Source organism: Sinocyclocheilus grahami, unplaced genomic scaffold, assembly GCF_001515645.1.
Source record: "Sinocyclocheilus grahami isolate Dianchi unplaced genomic scaffold, SAMN03320097.WGS_v1.1 scaffold879.1, whole genome shotgun sequence".
NCBI lineage: Eukaryota > Metazoa > Chordata > Actinopteri > Cypriniformes > Cyprinidae > Sinocyclocheilus > Sinocyclocheilus grahami.
Window position 1 is genome coordinate 232,383 of NW_015506058.1, and position 27,126 is coordinate 259,508.

The 27,126-nt window shown below is 37.3% G+C and overlaps 2 protein-coding genes across 2 annotated transcripts; one reads left to right on the forward strand and one right to left on the reverse strand.

Moving 5' to 3' along the window:
* Window positions 1–11,575, forward strand: nmnat2 (nicotinamide nucleotide adenylyltransferase 2). Its single transcript, XM_016248463.1, has 11 exons — window positions 1–211; window positions 2,972–3,060; window positions 5,073–5,140; window positions 5,294–5,372; window positions 5,446–5,563; window positions 5,646–5,726; window positions 6,591–6,635; window positions 7,066–7,142; window positions 8,998–9,099; window positions 9,247–9,314; window positions 9,391–11,575. The coding sequence occupies exons 1-11, from the start codon at window positions 127–129 to the stop codon at window positions 9,491–9,493; spliced, it is 915 nt and encodes a 304-aa protein (XP_016103949.1). The 5' UTR covers window positions 1–126; the 3' UTR covers window positions 9,494–11,575.
* Window positions 11,330–26,500, reverse strand: lamc2 (laminin, gamma 2). The gene is made up of 22 exons (XM_016248462.1): window positions 26,210–26,500; window positions 24,060–24,236; window positions 21,095–21,218; window positions 20,864–21,006; window positions 20,645–20,776; window positions 20,367–20,556; window positions 20,076–20,188; window positions 19,751–19,966; window positions 19,486–19,662; window positions 18,940–19,173; window positions 18,445–18,581; window positions 17,456–17,612; window positions 17,161–17,366; window positions 16,892–16,971; window positions 16,314–16,451; window positions 16,045–16,189; window positions 14,821–14,970; window positions 14,522–14,636; window positions 13,577–13,773; window positions 13,199–13,357; window positions 12,996–13,095; window positions 11,330–11,988 (listed from the first exon to the last, which is right to left on the reverse strand). Exons 1-22 carry the CDS (start codon window positions 26,283–26,285, stop codon window positions 11,735–11,737), a joined length of 3,420 nt encoding a protein of 1,139 aa, XP_016103948.1. The 5' UTR covers window positions 26,286–26,500; the 3' UTR covers window positions 11,330–11,734.
* Between the last annotated feature and the right edge of the window lie 626 nt (window positions 26,501–27,126).

Here is a 27,126-nt window from a genome sequence, read left to right on the forward strand (position 1 = left end):
TGACGCTCTGCCTCTCGCGCCTGCCGCAGCCTAATGAACCTCGCCTCTTGCTGCGGTCTCACAACAAAACAAAAGGTCTTAAAGTCCGCGACATATGTTAAAAAACGATAGATCACCACAACCAGAATGACGGAGACCAATAAAGCGCATGTCATTTTGCTGTCATGTGGAAGTTTCAACCCCATCACGAGGGGACACATTCATATGTTCGGTAAGTATTTCGCCTGTTCTGGAGGGAGTGGATGATGCGCGAGCTCATTTTTAATTCAACCGTGTGTTGTGTGTGTATGTAAAGGGTTCATGGTGACCGTGATGATTTCAGACATCGTGAAGTCCGGCTTGATGGTCGATTAGATGTTTCTGTGGTGAATTCTTATTGTCGAGCGCTGTCCAAGGCGAAGGTGCTGAAATGGGCGACGGCCTCAAAACCCAGAATGATCAAATCATCTCTCGGTTCAGATGGTGGTGCTGCGCAGCCGCATTTTTAGCAAAGAAATCGCTATATTCATCCACGGTTTTGTGGACGCAAGCAGTATAACTATGATTTATGATATTTCAACAAGTGTAATTAATCATTACTTCTGCGAAGGGTGCTTGGCATGCTAGGGCGCTTATGTGAAGACAAATAACAATCTACATTTAACGGAATGTGAATAAGTATATTTCAACTCGAATGTCCTGTTAAGAGGCTTTATTGATAGGACATTAAATGAGGAAGGAGGTTTTGATATCAATTTAGGCCTATGGCTATTGAAATACATTTAGTGCTAGGTTTATTAATCTATGTATTTAAATATTTAATTGATGTTTGCATCCATTTAAACTTCCCAAAATAATTGGTCTTGTCTACTTGATTTTACAAGTTTTCAGAGATTCATCTTGACTTTCTACTTTGTTATTAATACAGTCCAAAGTGGTTGAAAATTTAATAATCATATCACCGCAGTTTGTCATTAGTTTACATTTTACTTTAAAAGAAAGAAGTTAATTAAACATTCAATTCAAACTTCAATTTAGTATTGGGATGAATGTTTTATACCTTTATACCACAATATTTTGAACAGATATAGGAAAGGAAATAAAGGACGTGACATGTGGCCAAGTATGGTGTCCCATACTTGGAATTTGTGCTCTGCATTTTACCCATCCAAGTGCACACACACAGCAGAACAAACACGGGTGAACACGCACACCATGAACACACACCAGGAGCTGTGGGCAGCCAATGCTGCGGCGCCCAAGGAGCAGTTGGGGGGAAGTTCGGTGACTTGCTCAAGGGTCTCACCTCAGTCATGGTATTGAGAGTAGAGAAAGTGCTGGATATTCACTCCCCCCACCTACAATCCCTGCTGGACCTGAGACTCGAACCCACGACCTTCAGGTTATAAGTCCGACCCTCTATCCAGTAGGCCACGACTGCCCCCTTATATGTCAAAGCATGAAAACCTTTAAAAAATATTATTTTAGAATTATTAAAATTATTAAGACAGAAGGTCACTGCTCCATTAACATTTTTGACAATAAAATAAAATAATAATAATACAAAAATAAAATAAAAACCAAAAGACCAGCATTTTACTAAGCCCACCATGTGTAGTTAAAAGAAAAAAAAAGGACCACATAAATGAACCTGTATATGCCCATATTTGGGTAGCTCTGGGGTCTTGCTCAGAAATAATGGTTTGATACTTCATGACTTTAAAATTATAAACAAAATGTATGCTTAATTTATCCTTCAATAAATACTGATATGTGACCCATGTTTTGGGACCTCCGGTATAAAACATGAATAAATGCAATGCATTTTCACATGTTAAGATGGTCACTACTGTCTGATGTTTATTTCTGATTCATTTCATTGTTTTCTATAATGACAGAATATTGAAAGAATTTGTCTGAAAAATTCATGTCTACTTTGTGATACGTTTGCCTATTGGTTTGATTAGGTCAGAGGAACAAATCTTAAAAATCTATTGATATAAATTTGTATTTTAAATCAAGTCAAGTAAATTTCAAAAGAACATGAGAGTTAAAGCTTGGCTGTTTGCACTGAAAAGCATGATTTATACCATCATACAGTTTGTGATATAGAAACTAAGAGTGCATGTGGGAAAGTAAAAGACACTCAGAGAGAGATTTCTTACATTGGCTCATCCATCTCCACATTTCAATGTGCCAATAAACATAGCAGGGAAAAAACCTTAGGAGCTTGGTACTTTCTTTAATTCAGTTACTGCAGCTGTATTTCGCCGAGCGTAAGCAACATGAGGGGTACCACCACCACAGTTTGATCAATACAATTCCACTGCTTTTCCCTTTAAGCAAAAGCATATGTGTGTCCGTGACATACTTTTTAAGCCTTCTTCTCCTACTGCATGCCTTTGCATATATTGAGGTACAAAAATAAGAACGGGTTTATGGCTTATTCTGAGCAATGCTTCTGATGGAGATCAGTGGTATCATGCTGAACCGCTTGGATATCTGATACTACTAAAAATACAATGAAATATAATACATTTAAATGGTAGCATTTCATTTATTAAGTATTAAATATATCTTGGTTTCTGTTGCCTCTGCTTTTTGTTGTAGCCTCATTTTTCCTTTCTTTGTAGCTTCTTTTGCACACTAGAGATATTTTCTTTAGAGATTTGTTCCGATTATTTCATTTTATGTCTGCCTCATATTCTCCAGCAGGAGATCTTGTTTCTGCCATTCACTTCTGTCAATATTTTGATGGGGCTGGGGGTGTGAGGATATGTTAGACAGATATGCTTACATCATGAGAGAAATCAGATATCAGTCATCAGAGTTAAAACAGAGGTGCTGTCCTCACTTAAAAGGCCTTGTTTCACTTTTTTATGTCTGTAAAATAATTCCTTTCATCCAAGCTACCTTTAGAACATGGCATAAAGTGTGTTACAGAAAACAAAAAATGCTCATGAGATAATAAGGTAAACTGTTTGGTTTGCAGAAAAAGCCAGAGAGTACCTACACAAGACTGGACGATTCATTGTGATTGGGGGTATCATCTCACCAGTACATGATTCCTATGGCAAACCGGTAAGAGAATCTGTTTGTTTTAAGGTCTGAAGTTATTTTAGTGTTGTATATTTAAGCAATATCACAGGAGCAGATTGCTATTGATTTCTATATTGTAGATAATCACACCCATGTCGATGTTGAGGCCAATGTCGCATGTAGAATTGCAGTTCAATAAACAAAAAGTTATAGTAGATATTGAAAAACTTGTATTTTTATATAGATACATTACCAGTTACTTTGTCTATTTTTGCTTTGCCAACTAAAATAGCCCATACATGGCTCCACTGTGAATCTTTGAGCAACACAAGTAGTGGTGTTCCTGAATGAATCATTGTTTTTGAATGAGGAAATGATTCAGTGACTTATTCATAAAGACACATGTTTCGTGCCCTAAAAATGAATCATCGTTCTTAAGACTATCTCTTGATGCCATCTACTGGTGTATCTATGTAACCTGCAGAAAGAGTCCCCACAAAATCCCCATACAAACAGTGGACTGTTACATCACGTTAACACAATTTTGCAGTCGAAATATGTCTATTATAGGCCTATTACACAGTTAATACATAGTAATAGGTCTATTACACCGCTGAAATATTAGTCACTTAAGACGTCAAACAGGTTTTGCTGCAAATTTGCATGACCAACTCAAACCTGTTTCGAAATCTATGTGGGGAAATCTTTCCACCTGAGATTCCAGATTGCGTGGATTCCTACTGAGCTGCATTGCTGAACAATGCTTTTAATAAAGGTTTTAATCTGAATCATACAAATCATCTCTAATAATATCAACAGAACTCTGAATTAAAAATAACTTTGGCCTAGTTTTCTTCTCTCTTAGCAACAAAATATGAATAACAAATGCTTTATAAAGCAGGATTCAGTCATTCCAACTTAAATCCTTTAGTGGTGGGAGCGGAATAACAAGTGTGAAAGCTACAATTCTACTTTTGAACCCTGATTATCTAAAAAAGGCAAATGTTTGAATAATAGCTTTTATGTTGATCAAATAGGTTCTCCTTCTTTCAGCAAGCAGATGCAAACCTAAGAATATTGTTTGAAGCTCAGAAGTTCTCTTTATTGGTAGATGGATGTACGGTGGCCGAGAAGTGCAAAACAAATCACAATTCTGAAAACAAAATAACAAATCACAAATGCAAGTCTAAAAAACAAATAACAATTCAGAAAGCACAACAACAATTCAGAAAACATTATAACAAGTCAGAAAACACAATGACAAATTCGAAAACAAAATAACAAGTCACAAAACACAATGACAAATCCGAAAACAAATTAACAAGTCAGAAAACACAATGACAAATTCGAAAACAAAATAACAAGTCACAAAACACAATGACAAATCCGAAAACAAATTAACAAGTCAGAAAACACAATATAGGATTGAACCCGGGTCAATCGCGTCAAATAGCCAACGACACACGTTTATCCATCTGTGGCACTGGAGCTGATGAGTTACAGCCACCTTTAACTAAATGTAAATAGACACCCCGTATTTTTTATTCCATAGTAAGGGCAATTCATACAATACATTTAAACTGAGCTCCTTTAATAACATCTCCAAACTTTCTACCAGGACTCTGCTGTTCTTCGGCTGGTTCTTCCTGTATAGGTTGATTGACAGATGTCTCGTCCAGTCAGCGGTGAGTAATCCCAAACCAATGGCACTGTCTCAAACTATACCTACCTCTTCCAGTTTGTCTGATTTGTCGTTGTTTTATGACTTGTTAATTTGTTTTCGGATTTGTCGTTGTGTTTTCTGACTTGTTATTTTGTTTTCGAATTTGTCATTGTGTTTTCTGACTTGTTATAATGTTTTCTGAATTGTTGTTGTGTTTTCTGAATTGTTATTTTGTTTTCTGAATTGTTATTTTGTTTTTTAGACTTGCATTTGAGTTTGTGATTTGTTATTTTGTTTTCAGAATTGTGATTTGTTTAGCACTTCTCGGCCACCGTATGGATGCCTAGAGGACTCACTTTGCCTTGTTTTGGTTTCTTTTCTGCTTTTCAAGGGCCTTGTCTCAAGCAGACATCGTCTCACCATGTGTCAGCTGGCAGTTCAGTCTTCTGATTGGATCAGGTAACTGTCAGAATGCATCTCAGATACACCCTCATAAGAATGCTATGCAGCACTTACATATACTTCAGCAGCCTTGAGTTATATTGATGATGGATATATATTGTAGAATGAAATGTAGTATAAAATGTTGGATGGATTAATGGTCTTCTGCAGAGTGGATCCTTGGGAGTGCTACCAGGGCACCTGGCAGACCACTTGTAGCGTTTTGGAGCATCACCGAGACCTAATGAAGGTTTGGCCTGAACGCTATCAAATTTTTACTTGTACTCAATCTCGAAGTAATAAACTGTATTGTTCCTCTGCAGAGAGTCACAGGGTGCATTCTGTCCAATGTGAACACACCTTCCACAACCCCTGTGATTGGCCAGCCCCAAAATGAAACTTCTACTATTTACCAAAACACAGCTAACAAGTCTGTGGCTAGTAAGTGATTTTTAAATGTTCAGATGTTTGTTGTTCTGGAGAACAGGCATTTCATGTTTGATTTGTGTCTCTTTTTCTCCAGTTAAGCTTTGGGGAAAGATGAGCGAAAGCCTGGGAAAGATTTGCTGTGTTCGCCCACACATGGAGCGTTTTACCTTTGTTGGTAAGTTGGTATATTCATATATACATATTAGGGATGTGTGCCATGACTAATTTCACACTAATTTGGTAACTGACTAGTTGACTAGTCTAACAAACCCCCAGAAGACTATACTTTTTTCCATTTTTGTGAGATGTAAACTCAGAATTCAGAATTGCAAGATATAAATGTAAAATAAATGTTAATTGCAAGAAAGTAAGTCAGAGGTATATATATATAAATTTACATTTTGAGTTTTAATCTCACAATTCTAGAAATGTAAACTCGCAATTCTCAGTTCATATCTTGGAATTCAAAAAGTCTGTATTGTGAGATAAGTCACAATTGCCTTTTTCTTTTTGACAATTTTTACAATGGCTGGAAAATTGATAAAAAAATTTAACTGTATTCATTACATGACATGCAAATTAATTAATCACACTGATCACAATAAATCACATATACAAATATTTGTTAAAACCCCCCAGATCATTCAAGACTTTACATTATGACAGACAAAACCACTGAATAGACATTACAAAAGTATGTTTATTTATTTAACTATTGTGCACATTTTTTATTGCATTGTAAAGTAATTTATCACACCAAATGCATTAAATTAACCAACCCACACTTTCAAGCATGTCATTTTAATGCCACCATTTCAACCCCTTTCAATTTGTGTCAAAAAAAATAAAAATGTCAGTAACAAAGATATGCCACAGCTTTGTGGTTTGGTTCATGTAGAAATCACATAATTCCGTATAATTATTATGAATTATTCATATGCTTCACAGAAGATGTGTATCAATTTTACATGACTCCGGTGACTTCCAATGAATCAATCATCCCTGTGACCTCCCATGCTTTTCTGTTTTTTCTGAACAGACGAAAATGCCAACCTTGGTACTGCAATGCGCTATGAGGAAATTGGTGAGACGATGTGATTTTCCTTGCCTTGGTCTTTGGTTTTCAAATCAGTTCTTGCTTGTCACTTTGAGTCATCATCAGAAAATACTGAGTTTGCTCAGGGAGAGAGAAAAAACTCACTGTATATTTCTCCTCAGGAAAATATAAATAACATCAAATAAGACAAAGACAGACAAACGGCTGTCAGAGAAATAGACAAAACAGTCGAACTCTTTCTATAAGTCATGTGATGGTGTTTGTCTATATACTGTGAAGAAGGCATCTGTGCGCTGTATAGTGCCTTATTCTTCCTCCTCATGGGGAAAATGTGACTTGTTTCTTTTTAATCTTATCAAAGTTGTTGTGTTTACCCCCACAGCGGAGGAAAACATCTCATTACTGTGTCTTGTGTTTTTTATGGTGTGATGTGGAACTGTGATTGTTGTGTGTTCAGAGTTGCGTATCCTGCTCCTTTGTGGCAGTGATCTCCTGGAATCTTTCTGCATCCCTGGCTTGTGGAACGAAAGTGATGTAAGATATAATTCCGTTTTTCTTTCCCTGTGTCTCTTAGTCACAAACGTCTAAATATTTAATAAAATATATTATTCTAGCGCATATTTTATGTTCAACTAAATTAAGCAATATCAAACGCAAGTCTCAAGTAATCACACTTTGTATATTCAGAATGATATGGCGCAGTTGCCATTATAATATTGATTTTATTTAACAGCTAAATAAACAAAAAGTTAATATTGACTGACTTGCTCCACCAACAAAACAGTTCCAGTCGAAGCAAAAGCAGAATCAAGTGTCACAAAACAAATCTTTTAAGTGAACGATTTAGTGACTCAATCATGAATTTGTGTTTTGAACGATTCTTTTAAGTCAAGTGATGAATTCAGAACAGCATACTAGCATACTACTCTCACTTCTTTTGCCATAGAAAGATAATAAAATACTAGGAGTAGTTTGCAGTTCTGAATCAGTTGCGTCAAGATACGTGTCACTTGTCTCCACCTACTGGCAGTATGATGTAACTGTGATTTCCACACTACAGTGTTATTTTAGTATCATTGAGATACTACTATAGTTTGAATCAGTTGTTATAATATGTCTATATAGTTTTTGTTCGTTTTTAGTTCAGTTTAATTTAGTACATTTAAACTAAAGTTAAACTAAATAAAAAATGAGGAATGCTGCTTTGGCAAACAAAATAAAATAATTAAGTTTATATAGATTTTTTTGAGTAATAAGTAATGCATTTTTGTTGTTTTAGGTTTATCTACTAATTATACTACTTATATGTTAAAGGGATAGTTCACAAAAAATGAAAATTTGATGTTTATCTGCTTACCCCCAGGGCATCCAAGATGTAGGTGATTTTGTTTCTTCAGTAGAACACAAACAAAGATTTTTAACTCAAACCGTTGCAGTCTGTCAGTCATATAATGGCAGGCAATGGGATCCACGCTGTGCAGAGTAAAAAAAACATACACAGACAAAACTAAATGAAACCCTGCGGCTCGTTACGATACATTGAGGTCTTAAGACACAAAACGATTGGTCTGTGCAAGAAACTGAACAGTATTTATATAATTTTTTACCTCTGATCCACCGCAGTGTCCAACTGTCCTGAGCGCATTCACAACATCCAATGAGTGACGTATACGCGCGACAGATCGCTTCCGCTCATGCGTCTACTATGCCAGAGCACGTACACGCGTCACGCGCCGGCTGTTGAGAACGCACTCAGGACAGTTAGACATTGCGGTGGATCAGAGGTAAAAAATTATATAAATACTGTTCAGTTTCTTGCACAGACCAATCGTTTCGTGTCTTAACACCTCAATGTATCGTCACGAGCAGCAGGGTTTAATTTGGTTTTGTCTGTGTATGTTTTTTTATTTGACTCAAAGCCGTGGAGCTCATTCACTTCCATTATATGACTGACAGACTGCAACGGTTTGAGATAAAAATCTTCGTTTGTGTTCTACTGAAGAAACAAAGTCACATACATCTTGGATGCCCTGGGGGTAAGCAGATAAACATCAAATTTAAATTTTTGGGTGAACTATCCCTTTAATGTTACTAATTATACTAAGGTACTAACATTTGTATAAAAATGATAAATACAATATGTAAGGGACTACATTTTTGTGCAAGATATGGATTAAGGAAATTAGAACCAACTTTTCAGAATAACATGCACTGATGCATTGATGAAACAATAAGACTATAGGAACATTTAAATAAAGTAAATAGCATCAGTTTTGATTTCTAAATTATGGCACTAACAATCTATCTTTAGCATACAAAACATTGCTAATACCAATTCAGATATGTTTTGTTAAACTGAACTGAATATGTGATTATAATATTTTTCTAGATGGAAGTGATTGTGGGGGATTTCGGGATAGTGGTGGTTCCTCGGGATGGAGCTGACACAGAAAGGATAATGAACCATTCATCTGTGCTTCGAAAACATAAGGTATTATTTGGGGAGTTTGGGGTACAACCTAGTAAGTTATTTACTGTTTAGTAGTTGTTTTATTACACAGTAACTAAACTGCGTATGCAGTTTAGAGCATATTTGCTGTTTTGTGATATTTATACGGCTTCGGTTTTCCTCTCACAGGACAATATAATCGTGGTAAAGGATGAAATCGACCACCCGATGTCAGTCGTCAGTTCCACTAAGAGCAGGTGCATGTTCTCGCCGTCTACACATAATTCATCTCACCGTTCTGTACTGTAACCCTCTTGCTTTTCTCCTCACCAGACTGGCTCTTCAGCATGGCGACGGTCACGTGGTGGATTACCTGAGCCAGCCCATCATCGACTACATCCTGCAGAGTCAGCTCTACATCAATGCTTCTGGATAGGGTGGAGAAGTCCACTTCCGAGCTGTCAGTCATCCCTGTCTGTCTCTCTGTGTGTAATCTAGAGTATAATCCTCCTGTGCTACCACTGCTTTTCCATGTAGAGGAGCATTAATCTGTCCTCCCCTCTTACTCGTGTCTCATTGGGATGTACAGCACTGTGCCTGAGGGATCTGCTCCACCAATCAGCTTTAAGGGACTGGGTGGGCTTTGGTGCCCAATAGGAGGAAGAGGAGAGAGCCTCGCTGCCACTATGACAGAGAAAGAGAGTGTTTTTGATCGAATGAGATAATTCATTGCCTGCTATAATGTCAGTCTTTGCTGTTGATTTAATACTCTCTGTTCTTGTAGTTGCATGCCTAACGGGTTTTCTTTAAGCGCATGAGTGTTTAAAATACCACGTAGACCATAGTCTGTGGTTACAGTGTTTGCAAAAAACTGTGCTTATACTCATCTCATCTCTAAATAAATTTTCTACTCATCAATCAACTGTATGTACAGAGAACACCTCATATACTGTATGCCTCAATGTTTTGTCTTCAATGTGCATTCATGTATACGTGGAGTATTTGGTTGCACATTAAAGAATGCGATTTCATTTACTTTGCTTTAGTGCACATTTACTTCTCCACAGATCCTTTTGCTCGACATTAACCTGCTAACACGCCACAGATGTGATGTCTAGTAAAGCCGGTCACTGCCTGTGCATCAAACCATTCGTTTCTTGCACTTTTGCTTGTTTTGTGAAGAGATCACAAAAGAGATGACAAAAAAGTTGGAACATCCTTTAAAAAATTTAATTATGATTTAAGCTGACATCTGCTGCACATCTAACACAACCTTTATGAATGAATCAAAGTGTATTTGATGAGAAGAATAACAGATTCAGCGAATTATGTATATTGTGCATAATCGATTTTGCGAGTTTATGGGAGGCTCCAGCTTTACGATATGAAGAAGACTTCCAATATATTACTGTGATTATTTTTTTTCATATGATAATGCTTTAAGTCTCAGGTAAAACATTTTTTGATTTTGATCATTTTAACCAGAGACTTTTCATAAATGAAACTAGAAGCCAGAATGGTAATCTTCAAAAATGTAAAGCCAATTAAAATATTGAGATTGTAACTGTTACCACTTCATACCCAGCGTTTACTAGGTTTACTGTACCTGGCTGTTGGCTGTTGTTCATTGTCACATACATTAAAAGAGAAATATAACACCCCCATTTCATTTTTTGAATGGTAATACTTCTCTAATATACAGAGAACTATTTAAACACACTGATACCTCACTGTTTGTATCAACATAAATTCATGATTTTTTTTCCATTTTCATTGAGCAGTCACTATAGCAACTAGTGTATCAGAAATCACTAGGAGACTATGTAAATTCATAAAAAAATAGTGGGAAATACACCACAAATAATATATTTTTTCATGGTTTTGACGCTGCATTCTTCTGTAGTTCTACAACCCTCACTGCTTCCTTGCATTCTTCATGCCTTTATTCAAAATCACAAGCAACAAAAATAGATATTGTTGATGATAATGTTTGTTTCTTGTATTTTTATTGCCCTCTTGCTTTTAAATTGATCACAGACATAAATCTCCTTGTATACATATAAAACACCATGTAACATTATAAGGTTCTGTTTTTAAAACTGTAGATCTTAATTTTAGAGGTCAATATTATTCATTTTTTAGTTAGTTGTCCATGGTGTAAAGCATGTGTATGTCTGCGTAATGTCTTATATGAATATATATCTACTTTATAGTGGCTATTCAATAAGCATTCAAAAACTTAAAGTATGTTGCCATGAAAATAACTCATGTCCTTGATGACAATACTGAATTTAATAAAACAGAACAGAAAAGAATGAGAATGGTTAGTTTGTGCATTTTTCACTAGATGCTAAAGCAGATGGAGAAGCAACTGGATGTTACTTCTTATCTAGAACAATTACAGATATGGTATATGTTTATCTATTAATCACCCACAATGAAATATCTTTGGCACTCATGCAAAACAGAAATATCATTTACCTCATTTCAAACTTCACAGTAATAATTTTCTAAATTAGAAAAACAAATTAAACTGAAAAAATAAATACTAAAAAATTCACACACCGTACAAAATCATGTTATGACAAAAACACTCTTTAGTTAAAAATTAGTGCCAGTAAGTTCATAGATTAAACTATGTAGCATTGTGATTTGGGCCTGCAGTAACCCAAAGCCTTTACGGCCTTTCAATTGGTGGTATGTTGTAACAGCCATTGGGAATGCTTTTACGGATCTCCTCTAAGTTTGCAATGTCAGCCAGGATGGTGTCAATGTCATTGATCATGCCTGCAATGGTGGCTCTCTGCTGGGCTTCCTTCTCCTCCAGATCCCTGAGTCTGGGCCTCAACTCCTTCTCCACGCGGCTGCGGCTTTTAGTCACGGCGTTCTCTAGCTCGGCCAGTCGTGTGTCATCAATTTCCCCAGAAGTTCCTGGAAAACAGTATTACGGTCATGGTGAATCCTTGCTCATCACGCGGATAAAACAATTGGATTTGAAAATAGATTTAGCAAGAAATAATATTTAAGTTCTGCCTCCGACATGCCATTATCAAATGTTTTAAGTGATATTTTATAGAAAAGATTAAGATTCTCTGACAAAGCTTGTCACACTACATTACTACAAAATGTATTTTATCTTACTAAAATAAACTACTAAAATAATTTTTGTTAATTGAAATAAAGCTAAACTAAAATATAAACAAAAGAGAAAAAACTTTAGCAAAAATGAAAAACGCTGCCAAGTCTGAAATAAAATAAGTTCAAGTCAAAGTACTAAAATGACTAAAACTGAAGTAAAAATAAATGAAAGCTAAATAAAAAATTAACAAAAAATGCTAAAAATGACAAAAGCACATAACAAAATTACTAAAGCTTAAACTGGATGAAATGAAAACTAAACATGAACACACTAAACACCAAACACATAAACATAGAAACTGCTTGTGTTGCATGTAGTGAATCATTGTTATAACTCACCTAGCGAGCTCATAATATCAGTGATTGTCTTTAAAGTATCACTAACAGCATCCCTGGAATTCTTTGCATTTTGAAGTGCCCCACTGGACTCCATGACAGCCTGATTTAATAACAAAGAAAAGAAAATTTAGCATACATCTCCACGTTTACATATAATTTCAAGTATCTTTCTCAAAGAGTTTTATGTAAGCGGACATTCTTACATTCTTTGCTTCAGTTATCTGTGCTTTTGCCTTGTTTTTCTCTTCATTCAGATTGTCTCTAGTTACAGAAGCCCCTGTCTTCAGTCCATCCACATCCTGAAAATTAACAAAAAATGCTAAAAATGACAAAAGCACATAACAAAATGACTAAAGCTTAAACTGGATGAAATGAAAACTAAACATGAACACACTAAACACTAAACACATAAACATAGAAACTGCTTGTGTTGCATGTAGTGAATCATTGTTATAACTCACCTAGCGAGCTCATAATATCAGTGATTGTCTTTAAAGTATCACTAACAGCATCCCTGGAATTCTTTGCATTTTGAAGTGCCCCACTGGACTCCATGACAGCCTGATTTAATAACAAAGAAAAGAAAATTTAGCATACATCTCCACGTTTACATATAATTTCAAGTATCTTTCTCAAAGAGTTTTATGTAAGCGGACATTCTTACATTCTTTGCTTCAGTTATCTGTGCTTTTGCCTTGTTTTTCTCTTCATTCAGATTGTCTCTAGTTACAGAAGCCCCTGTCTTCAGTCCATCCACATCCTTTTTCAATTTAGTGGCAGCTTCCAAAATATCCAAAGAGGGCGGAAGAGCAGCTGACATTTCCTGCGGAGACGCATACAAGCACCCTGTGAGTACATTCAAAATGTTCTGTATACGACTCAAATAGACCCACTCAACTCGGGTTATTTAGTAAAGCTAGTGACAGACGTTGAGAGAAACTGAACTGGTCTCTCTGTGAAATCGACCTAATAATGGCAATGGCACAAATACTGTTTATACAAAATAAAAGGGGTGAGCACTCAAGATAACAGGTCGCTATACCTCCAGTTTGGTTGCAGTGTTTGTAAGAGTGTCGATAGTATCCTGAGCATCTCTGTAATGAGAAGACATTGCATCCAGAATGTCCTGAGTCTTAATGTTGTCAGCTATAGCCTTCTGGATGGTGGCATTGATAGCAGGAAGTTTTCTAATAGCGGCATCTGCTAGATCCTTATTCCCATTGATCTGGTCATCAAATCCTGAGTAAAGACACAATAGAGAAATGCATATTTGGTTAAGGTTAATTGTGTTGGATAGTTTAAATAATGACAGAACATTATCTGGAGATATTTACACGACCGCTCAAAAGGTCAGGTAGGTAAGAATTGTTTTTAAATGAATAATTTTATTCCGAAAGGATGCACTAATGTAACAGCAAACAAGTTTATTATGATACAAAATATTTCTATATCTAATTAGTGCTGTTCTTTTGAACTTTCTATTCATCAGAGAATCCTGAAAAAATGTATCACGGTTTCCACAAAAATATTAAGCAGCACATCTATTTTTAACACTGATTATGAAAAATCATGTGACACTGAAGACTGGAAGTAATGGCTATTAAAAATGTAGCATCGCCATCACAGAAATAAATTACATTTAAAATATATTAAAATAGAACACAGTTATTGTAACAGGGACTGGAGATGAAACTATCTCTATGGCTAATTCTAATCTCTATGACTGACTGTCCATTATCTCTGTTAAATAAACAAGTGAAAAATTAAATAAAAAGAAATATTTAAAAAAAGATATTAATTTATTTAAATATATATATATATTACAATATTCCTGTTTTACTGTATTTTTAATCAAATAAATGCAGTCTTGGTTAGCATAAGAGACCTTAGAATAAAAAACCTTACAGACCTTTTGACTGACAAACTCTTCATCTGTAGTGCATACATAATATTTAATAGCTTGTAGAAGTCTAGTGTTCATCCGTACCTTTGAGCGTCTCTAGTGTCTTATCCAGACTATCCTTGTTGTTGGCAAAGATTTCCAGAGATTTATTTTTGACGGCTTCAGCTGCATTTGCCCTGGCAAGAAGTTTTTCTTGAACCTTAAATAAAGCAAAAACAATTGTTAATTTTCCCGTTGACCCAGGAACAACCATTAGAGGTCAATGTTTGCACAGTGATATATAAATCTTGCTGCAGTTTCTTGGTTGACTATATTGTTCTTTGTAATGATTGGTTTCTGAACATCTACACTTTCAGGAATGTTTAACAGAGGATCAGGTTTACCTGTTGGAAGCTCTTGGCCTTATTGAACAGATCAGCTGTCTCTTTCTGCTCATTGAGCATATACTGCTGAAAGTCCTGGTACTGTGATAAATTGCCCTCCACCATACCCTTCAGACCGTCGAACTTGGAAACCACACCAACAATGTCCTTCTGAAAACAGAAAGATAATAGTATACATTGTTCGTTTTATACTGTGCATTTTTGTAAACTCCAGTATGAACAGCAAACATTTTGTGGAAGTGAATGGGGGTACGAACAAAGACTTGCATCTCCTGTATTCCCCTATTTTTACTTAAAGGGGTGGTTCACTGGTTTTTTTCTAGGCTTGATTGTGTTTATGGGGTGCAGTCTAACATGTGTTAATGCTTTGTTTTTTAAAAAACACATTATTTTTCACATAATTTATCTTTATTCCACACCGCTCTGCCCCTTCTCTGAGAAACACCCTGAACATTTCCTTCTTTTATGAAGCCCCTCCCTCAGAAATAGGCGATGGGCTGTGATTGGTTATCTAGTCCAGTGTGTTGTGATTGGCTCAACCGTCTCTAGTGCGCGTCTAAACGTCCCGCCCCTCACCTCAGCAGCATGTGCTCCGGTTGTATTGTAAACAATGGCGTCGTTAATATTGCTTATCAGTTTGATCCCGATTGAGAAGCAGAGGATATTACTGAAGAGGATCGTGCAGAACCTGTGCAAGCACGGCTTTTAACGGTAGGCCTATGTTTTTTGTTTGTTATCTCATACTTTTAGATATGCTGTTATTTGTAAATGCTACTGCGTATGTTAGCTTTTAATATACAGTTTTATCCTGATTAAAGCTTTAATCCATTAGAATTGTTAGAAGACAGAATCACAATTCATATATGAATAGATTTTTATGTGCACCTCTAGATTTCTCTTCCTCTTCTCTAAAGCAGTGCAGCATGGCCTCGCCCCCTTTGCTGCCTTTTCCCGAGGGCGGGGTTTATCTGGGTTTGTGATGTCACGAACCCGGGAAGTAACTTCTTGTAGTCCCTACCAGCCATTTTTGTAGGCATTAAACTGCCAGAATTTTAAAAGACGGTATCTCTGTTTGCATTGAACTTTTAGCTTCGTAACTTTGCAGATATTGTTTATGCTCAAACAGCAACATTACACACTAACTAACGTTAAAAAAAGTGAAATCGCAATGAACCACCCTTTAAACTCTTCTATAAACATAAATATTCAATTCAGATTGACTACCGTCAAGGGCTTTGGAAGTTTCTTCTCCAGGTCAGATAACTGTTTGAGAGTGTTCTGAGCCACTCCGCTCTCCTTTCCAGCTGCATCAGTAATTTGAACGGCCTTCCTATCCATGTCAAGCACTTTAGTTACATCTGTTTCATACCTGAAAACAACATCATTAGAAAGTAAGGTCACAGTATTTATCTCTGCACAATGAAGGTAAACACTTCGGTACTGTGGAGAAAATGATCTGGTTTAACAGTGTTTCTAATACAAAAGCAACTTACTGTTTTTTGAGGTCCCTGAGCTCGTCTTTGACCTTATTTTCTCGGCTGATGACACCACGGATGAGGTCTAGGGCTTTCTCAGATTCTGTTAGAGAACTGGCTGCAATGGTCTCCACTGTCACTGCCTCACCTTGGTGCCTGGCAAGAAAATACCCTTCAGTCAGTCTTTTATTTTTTTCAGTCAGTCACATATTTTGGATGCACAACAAAGATGAAATGTAACGTGGAAGTCTAGTCAGTTGTTAAAGGCATTTTTAATGCAATGGTTCTCGACTATCTTACCATGGACAGCAAGGGAAAAAACAATGCTAAATGCAAATAATGCAACAAATGTAATGCAAATAAATACAATAAATGTCAGTCTTTGATTTATGACTTAATTTTGTACAATAAAAATGTCTTCACATTTCCTAAATAGTCTGAGTGCTGAAGCAAAAACAGTTCAGAACCACATTTTAATGTGAAACTGTTGGGAAAGCTATTAATGCTTTTGTTGGCTAAGCAAGTGCACATGCAGTTATAGATCACAACATTGTTGTTTCACTGTTTGTGGCATTTGAGAATAACACACGACTTACTGCTCAGCAAGATCAGCAGCTCTCTGAACCAAATCAGACAAGGTGTCAGCGCCTGGCACCGCATCACCTGAGGGAAACTCCTGAAATAGACATACAGGGAATGAGGGAAATGCTGAGAATTTTCAAAACAATTATTATACTTTTATTAACCCTCTATGTGATAGTTAGGCTGTAGATCACATCTAAACATTCAGCTGAAAACCTCAAGCTAAATAAACACCCATATTAATATAACAACACCCATATAAATATCATAACGAAATACTCACAGCTTGTTGGATGTCCCGTTTGGCCTGTTGCAGTTTTAACCTGACCTCACTGATGAGTTTACGGATTTCTGAAACTTCTGTTCTGTACTCCTGATCCTTGTTTCTGATCCCATCCACTGTTGTCAACAAAGCCTCCATTTTTCTGTCCTCTCTCAGCTGGGATCGGCTAATGCTCACCAGTTTATCTTGAAGCTGTTTCTCAGTATCTATTTGGTATAAAAAGCCAGTGTTAAAAAAAGACAATAAACTAACTAAAAACAATAAATTAAACAAGACGAATAAAGGATTTTCATACTTGTGAGTTCATTTGCTCTAAATTCCAGGTTTTGCACCATGACTTCTGCGGCCCTAATAGCCCGTTCCATCTGAGCATCATTGACTGGAGCATCATCACCTCCAATTCCTTTAAATAAATCCTCCATTTCTTGCAGCTGTCTTACATAAACCTCTATCTGAAAAATAAAACACATTTGACATTTATTTGCCATCAACATCTGTTCATATATCTCTACTTAAACAGGTTTGCAGGGACTGGATCCAACACTACAGCAAATGCCATCATTTAATGTTTCCAATAATTTTTTTGTTTTTTCTTTTTGAGATACTACAGTAGAGAGATGACAGGAAAGCACTAGGAGGAGAGAGGGGCGCGGGAAGTCGAACTCGGATCGCCGTAAGCGCAGTTGCACTATGTGTCGACGCACTAACCACGAGGCTGTTGGCGCCGACTCCAATCATTTTTAACCTCGAGTGAACAGGCTTTTTTTCTCTTGTTATACAGATTTGGTAAATGCCCTAGAGTTACCAGCAGTCTGATTCTGTGCGTGCTGGTCCCTGGGAAAACAGCACATTTAATTCCACCCACACAAGCAGTGTTCAAAGCAACATACCGTTATATCACTCTCCAGATAATAAACAATCATCAAATCCAGCAGGACTCACTCATTTTTTTTCTTTCACACAGCGTAGTGTAAAGTGCTTATTTTGACATGATATTAAATTATCATTATTTTCTCATGGTTAAATCGCACACTCATACACATATTTATATATATATTATATTTTAAAATATATGAACATAGAAGTAATTTTAATAATATTTAACAAAATATCAGTTTTTACTGTATTTTATAAAATACAATAATTGAAGACTTGGTGAACATAAGAGACTTCATTCAAATGATTTTTCGTAATACATTTCATGAACATTACATCTCATATCATATCAATATTTTTATTTGTTTGTTTTTGTTTATGTTTGTTTTGAGTTCTGCAATGTCTTACCTTGTTCTTGACTGGGTTAAAGCAGGAAGGACATGTTGATTTGTCACACCTGAGTCCATCGTAACCTTCCTTACACTTGCACTGTCCTTTATCATTGCATGAATTTGACACAGAACCCTGTCGGTTGCATTTACAAGCTACAGGGAGAAAAGAGCAAAACTGAGGTGACTTTCACTGTTATGGATTTTATATTTCACTTCTTTAGCAACATTATATTCCAACACATTCTCACTCCCAACTCGTCACATATTGACGCTTCGTCAGGACCCTTTGCCGTCACTTTTTGATGCACAGGGTACCCCTTTAGCATAATTTTTCGATGTGCAGGGTCCTCCTTTTTTTGTTTAAATAAAAAGAAACCCAATGGAGGACACTGCACATCGAAAAGTGACGCTAAAGGGGTACCTTGAGCATCAAAAAGCGACGCCAAGGGGTCCTGACCAAGCGTCAATATGTGTTGTAAATTCAGGCTTTTGACAGTTAATTTTGTCATACCCTGACATGGCTCTGTAAGGTAACTGTGGTAGTATCCATCTTCACAGTTCTCACACTTGGGGCCGGTGCTGTGATTCAAGCACTTCCGACACTCCCCTGTCCGGCGGTCACAGTTGCCGACAGCGTTCTGGTCCACATGGCCATAACATTGGCAAGGCTGGCACTGTTTGGGAGGGCCATACTCTCCCAGAGGGTCTCCATAAAAACCGTCATCACAGATTTCACAACGAGAGCCTAAAAAAATTGTATTTGTAAATATGGGGAATCCCTCCATTACGATTAACAACAGTCGTCTACATTCATACAGAAATAAGATTAACAGTTATTTTATAGTTCCATTTAAATTTCAGCTAATGTTCTACTAATGTTTTGACTTTTATAATCCTACTTTTATAGTACTTTTTGACATTTTACAAATCGACAGAGCCAATTATTTTATTATACATGTACATTGTACATAATAACAGACTTTTCAAATTTGGGTGCACTATCCCTTTAAGAACATCTGCGTCATGTTTCCCTGTTCTTTTACTCCGTGTTCCTCACCTGTAGTCCCCTGGGGACAGCGAGCACACATCACCTCTTGAGTTCCTGGAATAACATAGCAAGCCTCTCCCTCGGGACAAGGACACTTCTGGCAGGAGTTGGACTGTTGGCGGTTTACATAATAGCCTTTAGGACACATCTGCAGATTTGGTATCTCATCAGCCGAGTAACAGCCTCCTGTAAACACAACAAATCCACCGTTCTCAGCTCAGACTTTTCTTCATAACTAAAACACCAACATGCGTTAAACGCTAAAATAACCAACCTGTTTCTGGATCACATGTTCCACCCTGACAGGAGCAGGGATCACACGGGCTTTGGGGGCCTTGGCCAGGGAAACGTCTCCTGTATCCAGTGGCACAGCGTTCACAAAACAGTCCATCATAACCAGCAGGACATCTGCACTTTTCTACCCAGGTGGCAGGGGTGCCGGGACCCAGTTTAGCTGACACCAGAGACACATCATCCAGATAACCACGTCCTGTTGTGAAAGCAGATATACTATTCTTTTATTCTGTATTAAGTTATGTGTGCACTTGCTTCCAACAGTGCAGCACAGTGAAGAGTGAGTGAAGAGATTAAACACTCACCATTTTCACCAAATGTTCCTCTGATTTTAATGGCTGTAAGGTTGCTCAGAAGTGTTTGAAATTCTTTTGATGAGAGCTGTGGTTTCCATTTGCTGCCAGGCTGTTCGTCCAGTCTATGAAGTATGACATGCATTAGAAGATTTATTTTCACACTCAGTCATTTGTCACGTTTGTATATAAACAGAACAATTGCATAGACTTAAACAGAAGCAGGAACAAGGGCAAGGTAAGCACCGCTTACATTTCTTTAGAAAACACAAAGATCTAGTTATTAAAAATGATATGACTCACTTGAACGTGTAGGTGACTTTCTTGCCACAGGGAACCACCGTCCTCAAGTCTCCTAGCGAAGCAGACACCTTAAGACCTGCTCCTTCTAGGATAACATCAGAGATGGAAGGACGACGGACACCTCTGTCCAGACGCAGAGAGAAGCTGAGTGTCTGACCGTAGCTCAATGCCTGATTCCCCAGGTAGGATGCTACATTAAACACAGAAGCACAGGAGTCAACGAAATGTCAATACATCACTAATTGTAATGAAAGTAATAGAAAATGTAATCAACATACCTGGAGCAAACAGATAAACAGGAAGGATCTCCTTAGAGATAACCTCAAGGTCTTTGTGAGTAGGAGACCATCTGAATTGCACTTGTGAAGGGTTCACACCTTGAACAGTGGCAGTTCGCCAGGCCTCAGGTCCTGTGAGACGAGACAAACGTTTGCTTTAAATCAACAACTAAAACCAAATGTGATTTACTAAAACCAGAGATTTCACATCAAGCTCACCGTTTTCAAAAGTTGAAGTGATGTTGTAAATGGAATATCCCTCAGCTGAGGAGCACACATTTGAGTGGCCGTTGCAAAAGCAGGGCAGGCACTCCTCTGTATTATACGTGAGACGGCCATTGTTACGTGACCGACAGATTAGCCTGCATAAGAAGAACATTGATTGAACCAAATAATCCTTCATTGTAATAGTTAGATACAAGTCAGAGATGCAAGGCTCACTGTTCTCACCTCAAAGGCTCACATCCACTGGCAGTGACTGGAGAGTCATCACGACAGCGGTCACACTTGTCTCCATAAACTCCTTGTTTACAGGTACACTGTCCCTCATTGTTGCACCCTGGTCCTTGAGAACCTGAATAGAACAAAGTATATGCATTTTGCTTATACTTTACTATATAGGGTGGACCCACAAATATTTGAAAACTATTAAAAATGGACAAACGTATTTTCATTACATAACAAAATAGCAAAACAAGTATCATTTATTTGAACAAAATTTAGCACAAGCACACCTTTCAATTAAAATATTTCACAAAATGAAATTTCCTATATTTATAATTATGAAACAATATGGCAGTGAAAACCCAGCTAAAGTCATTTTTTTGTGATTTACTTTTTTCTACATAAAATCATCCTTCGTAAGGTAAATAACGTTCTGTGAAAATGTAACCTTGATATCTTTATCAAGCGCTCATGATATATTGACTGAGTAAGACCATGTCAAATATTGAAATCATAGTGAAATTAATAGCTGAAATCAAACTTTGATGCTTGTTATCTCATTATTAGATTTTGAGACTTTAGCCTGGATTTCACAGAGAGGGTCACATATATGTATTGTTTAAAATGAACATCAAAATCTTGGTTGTCAAACTTTGAGGAACATGTTCATATGTTAATATGATGAATTATACCGATAGTTATTCTGCTAAGACAGTGTATACTTGAGGGAAACTGACTTCACACCACGAAAAATGACCTTGGGACCAATTGGTTAAAAAATAGATTAAAAGGTGTCTCAGAAAAGTCAGTTCTGGGGAAAAAAAACCTCTGGCATCATTTGTTTGCAGGTGCTGCTTGGTTTGATATTTTGCATCGAATACAATGGAACTAAGACATTTTTAAGTGTGATTGAAATATGTTTTGGGGCCAGATTCTGAAAGAGAAACAAATGTGCAATTCTTTAGAATTTTGTCTTTGAACTTTCATTTTTGTGGTAGCTCTATAGCATCACTGTTGAAGAGCTGGTGAAGTGGATTTACTTATTGCAGAGTTAACATTATCAATGTTTGAAGTGGATGTCATAACAAATATCAGTAGACCAGGAAGATTTAAAAACGAGCGGAGCTACATAATGTCTATAGGTATTGGATGCTTGAACAAACAAGAGAAATGTTCAAAAACAAATTTTTTGAGGAAATCAGTCTATATTACTTATATAATATTCTAAAGCAGGTTTTCCTGGGGGTTCATGGGAAAACTAAGGGGGTCCACTAATAGATGAAAAGCTAAGAATTAATTACATTTGAATAATAATTTATTAAATTCAAATATTTTATAATAAAAATTCAAATATGGATACACAATTAATTGAAATAAAACTGAAATTGTGATATAATTTATAAAAATATATACTTTTAGAAATACAGATATAAATGTATATGAGATGAAAGGTCATACCACAATATATGGTAATATAATTGCAATATAATTTTGACCATCAAAGAACCATGAACATGCAAATGTGCTGTTAAATTACTGAAATATTTAAGGGGTCATATGATGCGATTTCAATTTGTCCTTTCTCTTTGAAGTGTTACAAGCTCTTGGTGCATAAAGAAGATCTGTAAAGTTGCAAAGACTAAAGTCTCAAATCCAAAGAGATATTCTTTATGAAAAGTTAAGATTCAACCACGCCCTCCTAAAACGGCTCATTCTAACACGCCCCCACATGTCTACGTCACTATGTGGGAAGATTTGCATAACGCCGCCCAAATGTTCACACAAAGAAAGAAGGCGTAACTTTTATTCTCGCTGTAGTATTGTTGCTGCCGCCATGTCGAGACACTGTGTGTTTCGTTGTGAAAGCGAAAGAAGACGATATCCGCTTCGTCATGCCTGGAGCTGATCCGTGCTGGTCGCTGAGGAAATACATCAACTTTGTGCTGTGGATCTCCGGATCGGCTTTCACCGTGGACGAAGCGGAGTCCAGCCCGGGCTCATCACATGTGGTTGCACGGCCGGCCGCGCCGTTCTCAAGCCCACCGGCCTCCGCTCACTCTAGCCCGCCATGTGTTTCGTTGTGAAAGTGAAACTAATATGTTTGGCCTTCCAAAAGAGGACACGACTAGAAATCAGTGGTTAAGTTGTATTTATAACACTGTTCCAGAACAGTTCAACCCAAATATTCAGATGTGTCCAGCGCATTTTATGGAGGACTGTTTCCTGATCCTGGTAGAGTAGACGGCAATGCCGGCTGTTCTGACTCACAGACTGTAAGTACGTTTTAATATAAAGGATTTGCCACTGATGATTCAGACGCAAGTTTTGAGCAGTGTAGAGTAGCGCTTGTTTTTTGGCATTTCTCCGATCACAAATGCAGACCTGGTTTTATGTTTACGTGGCGCGATGCAACGCAACGCGTAAAAAGACAGTATAAGTCATTATAATACGTAATGATGTCCCCACTGGATGCAACAAATGCTTCATTTATAATGGGTTTTAATGTTTTTGTCTCATCGCTCCAGCCGGGACACGGCATCACAACATGGAAAGGGGGCGTAACATTTCCGTCACACGCTTGAGGTATTCGGCCAATCACAACACACTGGATAGCTGGCCAATCAGAGCACACCTCGCTTTTCAGACCGATGAGCTTTGTAAAAATCGATGCATTTCAGAAAGGTGGGGCATAGAGGAGAAACAATAATGTATAGTATGTGGAAAATAATGTGTTGCTTGAACCTTAAATCGCATACACCAAATACACAAAATAATGTTCTTTTTAGCAACACCATATGACCCCTTTAACTTAAGTTCTCAGGGAACCCCTGTGATCGTTCATCCAAAAAAATGACAATTCTTTTCCTGTATGACTTGGAACATAAAAGGAAATTAAATGCATTTTTATTTTTGTAAGAACTCTCTTTTAGTAAAGAAAAAATTGACACTTTAACTTAAAGTAGCAGCTCACCTGCAGTGTTGCAGTTGCAGAGCACACAGTTGTCTCCTGCCCTCTGGTGGTAGTATTCTTCCTTACAGTTTTCACAGTGCCGCCCTTCAGTGTTTCCTTGGCAGTTTATACAGTAGAGTCCCAGGTGATCTCCTCTGCAGTACTGTGCCTTACCATGACATGAACAGGCAGTGGAGGCTGCAAGACAACATGCCAGGATGGGTTACTTGGTGTCAATAACGTTTCCCTACTCAAAGCAGGAACCTACAAAGATGTTCTGTGGTTAAGGAATGTGCTGAATAAGTAGATATTTTACAGTCTTTGAAAAGATAGTATCGCTGCACATTGTGCGGTCGCACCGGGCCTCGCGCTTGAGGGGGCACCGCGGCGAACGGACCGAGGTCCCCACCCCTCCACCCCAGGAACAAGATCGCGAAACGCGAACGGACCGAAGGGGGCCCCGCTCCCTACCTCGCACCACTCCCTACCTCGCATAGGATGGCCCTAGCTGTGAGCATGGGAAAGTAACATCTAAAGACCGTCTTATACCTATAAAAACAAACAATTTCCACAAATGCTGAAAATTACACTCCACCCAAAGGTATATTCATTCACTCTCCAGGATATTATACAGACAATTACTCAAACCCACAAACCATAAGCTATCGGAGAATACAATAACAAAACCACACATGTCTGAGGATCAACAAGTATCTGAAAGACACTCTGGACATCCAGGGGTGGACAACTTTTAAAAGGGAAGAAGAAATACCCTCAGCTGTGTATACACATTAGATCATGTGTGATTACCTGCAATAAAACAACCTAGTCCATGTTCAGCCAGGCCTAGTGTGTTGAGCACGCAGACGATAATGGATGTTAGATAATAGACTGGCTTTGTGGGTAGGACAAGCTCACTCTTGAAAGTAATTTATCGGAAAGGTAAAATGAGGTAATGTGAAGTCAGCTTGAACCAAACCTCATCCTCTCAGAACAGACATTCCATTCCTCCTAACGGGGCAACAACAGGGCCCCTCACAGGTGAGCAACACAGGCAGGCAGCAACAACAGCCTCTCAATGAGACAAAACTACCCAGCTGTTAGACAACAGCCATCCTTACAGGGCCTCAGGACTTTTTCTTTCCGCAGACTGTGATGTTGTGTTTCCAGTTTCGAAAAGTTTAGTTGATGTTGTGTTTCCAGTTTCGAAAAGTTTAGTTTTCTTTTTAAAAAGCTGTATTTTTCCTCTTTTGGAAAGTCATGAAAATGCTATCGTACTTTTTAATCTTTTGCTATTAGAGCAAATGGGAACCCAAAAATCATATTTTAGTAAAAATGGAAAATGAATGTCCTGGAAATGGAAATAATGGGGGAAAAAATTATTTTCTTTCTTTTTTTTTTTTTTAGTTTACAAGGCATCCTAAAGCGGCGCGCATGCGCAAGACGCCCAAAAAGCAGCAGGACGCGGCGCAACCGTATCGAATGTTTACAAAGAATTAGGCTACAATTAAACTGTTCTCTATTAAAAAAAAGATTTTTTTTTAAACTACAAAAATAAAAAACTTGTGTTATGTCATAAAAACTGCACGTATAATAATTATAGTATTTGAATTATTTAAGAATTTGCGGGGAAAAGTTGCCTAGAAGTAGCCTTGGCCAGGACATTCATAATCATTATTGTTACAATTTAAATCATGCTGATTGTAGCCTTTCTGGCTAACAGATTTCCCCCTTATCACTATGATTATGAGCAATGTGGTTATGATTAGACTATTATTATGATCTGATTGGATGTATGAGTCAATAACTCTGTCAGTAGTTTTTGTTGCACTGCAGTTCACTGTATATACTGTAATTATAATCTACAGTAAATACAGATATAATGGGCTTTCTGCTCACTTGTCACTAGCGCTTCTTTAAAATACGATGCCAAATGGATTAACCCCTGCCAGTTTACATCGTTAAATATAAAATATGAAGAAAAGGTAAATACCCAAACTTATTTTGCTAGTTTCACACCTTAAATGAGCTTTGTTGGACTGAATTTATTCAGCAAAGTGCTCACAAATCACTCAAGATTAAGCACTAACGTTACTTAATGTAGCCTACCACTTGTACACTATCATAATGTCAAAAATGAATTAATATGCAGGCAGAATAACTTCACTTACATCGGACTGTTCCGTGAACTGGAGACCAGATGCAAACCGCGCAAAGAAAGATCCAACTGATCTTCATTTTCCACATCCAAGAAACAAGAGTCGATGCCGCGTCCTCAGTTTTCTAATGTGTGCTGGATATTGTGGATGCTGGCGGTCCGTTAGTCCTCAGCGAGATGAGATGAGTTTTTAAAACTTCCCACCTGACAAGCGCGGGCGCGTCGAGCTCCGTGTCTCGACGCTTCATTTGCTCACGAGTGAATCATCACACAGCATATGTGCCTGATAGGAAATGTATCATGCCAGTCCTCTCATGAAGACGTGTTTGATTAAATACCTTTAACCACAGCAGCAGAACAATTAAACCCATTGTTCAGCAATGCTTCAGATGATTTGGATCTGAGTGTGCACTGTGATATTAAAAGTAGGATAGTAATGCTTGAGGGCTGAGGCTGTGTGTAATAGACAGTTCCATAGTACTCGTATTAATAAAGTGATACACAAAACAACAGGCAGAAGAAGATACAAATTAGATAAACCAATTTTTTTAATGTAGTAGGCTATTTAAATTCATGTCCATGTATTTTTGAAAAAATAAATAGCATTATCTAAAATAAAAACGGATTTAATGACTCTAAAATGTCAAGTATAAAGTACTAAAACATAAATATATGCGAGTAAACATATATATTATGTATCTTTATTTGACCCTCTATCTCTAGCACTTTCTATTCTATTTTAATTCTACTTTATCTATTTATCTTCTTTTTTGTTAAAAAACCAACACACTAGCTTTCTATTTTTTCTATTCTATCTACTTGTTTTTCCTTTTGTGTGTGTGTGTGTGTGTGTGTGAGAGTGTGTGTGTGAGTGTGAGTGTGTGTGTGTGTGAGTGTGAGTGTGTGTGTGTGTGAGTGTGAGTGTGAGTG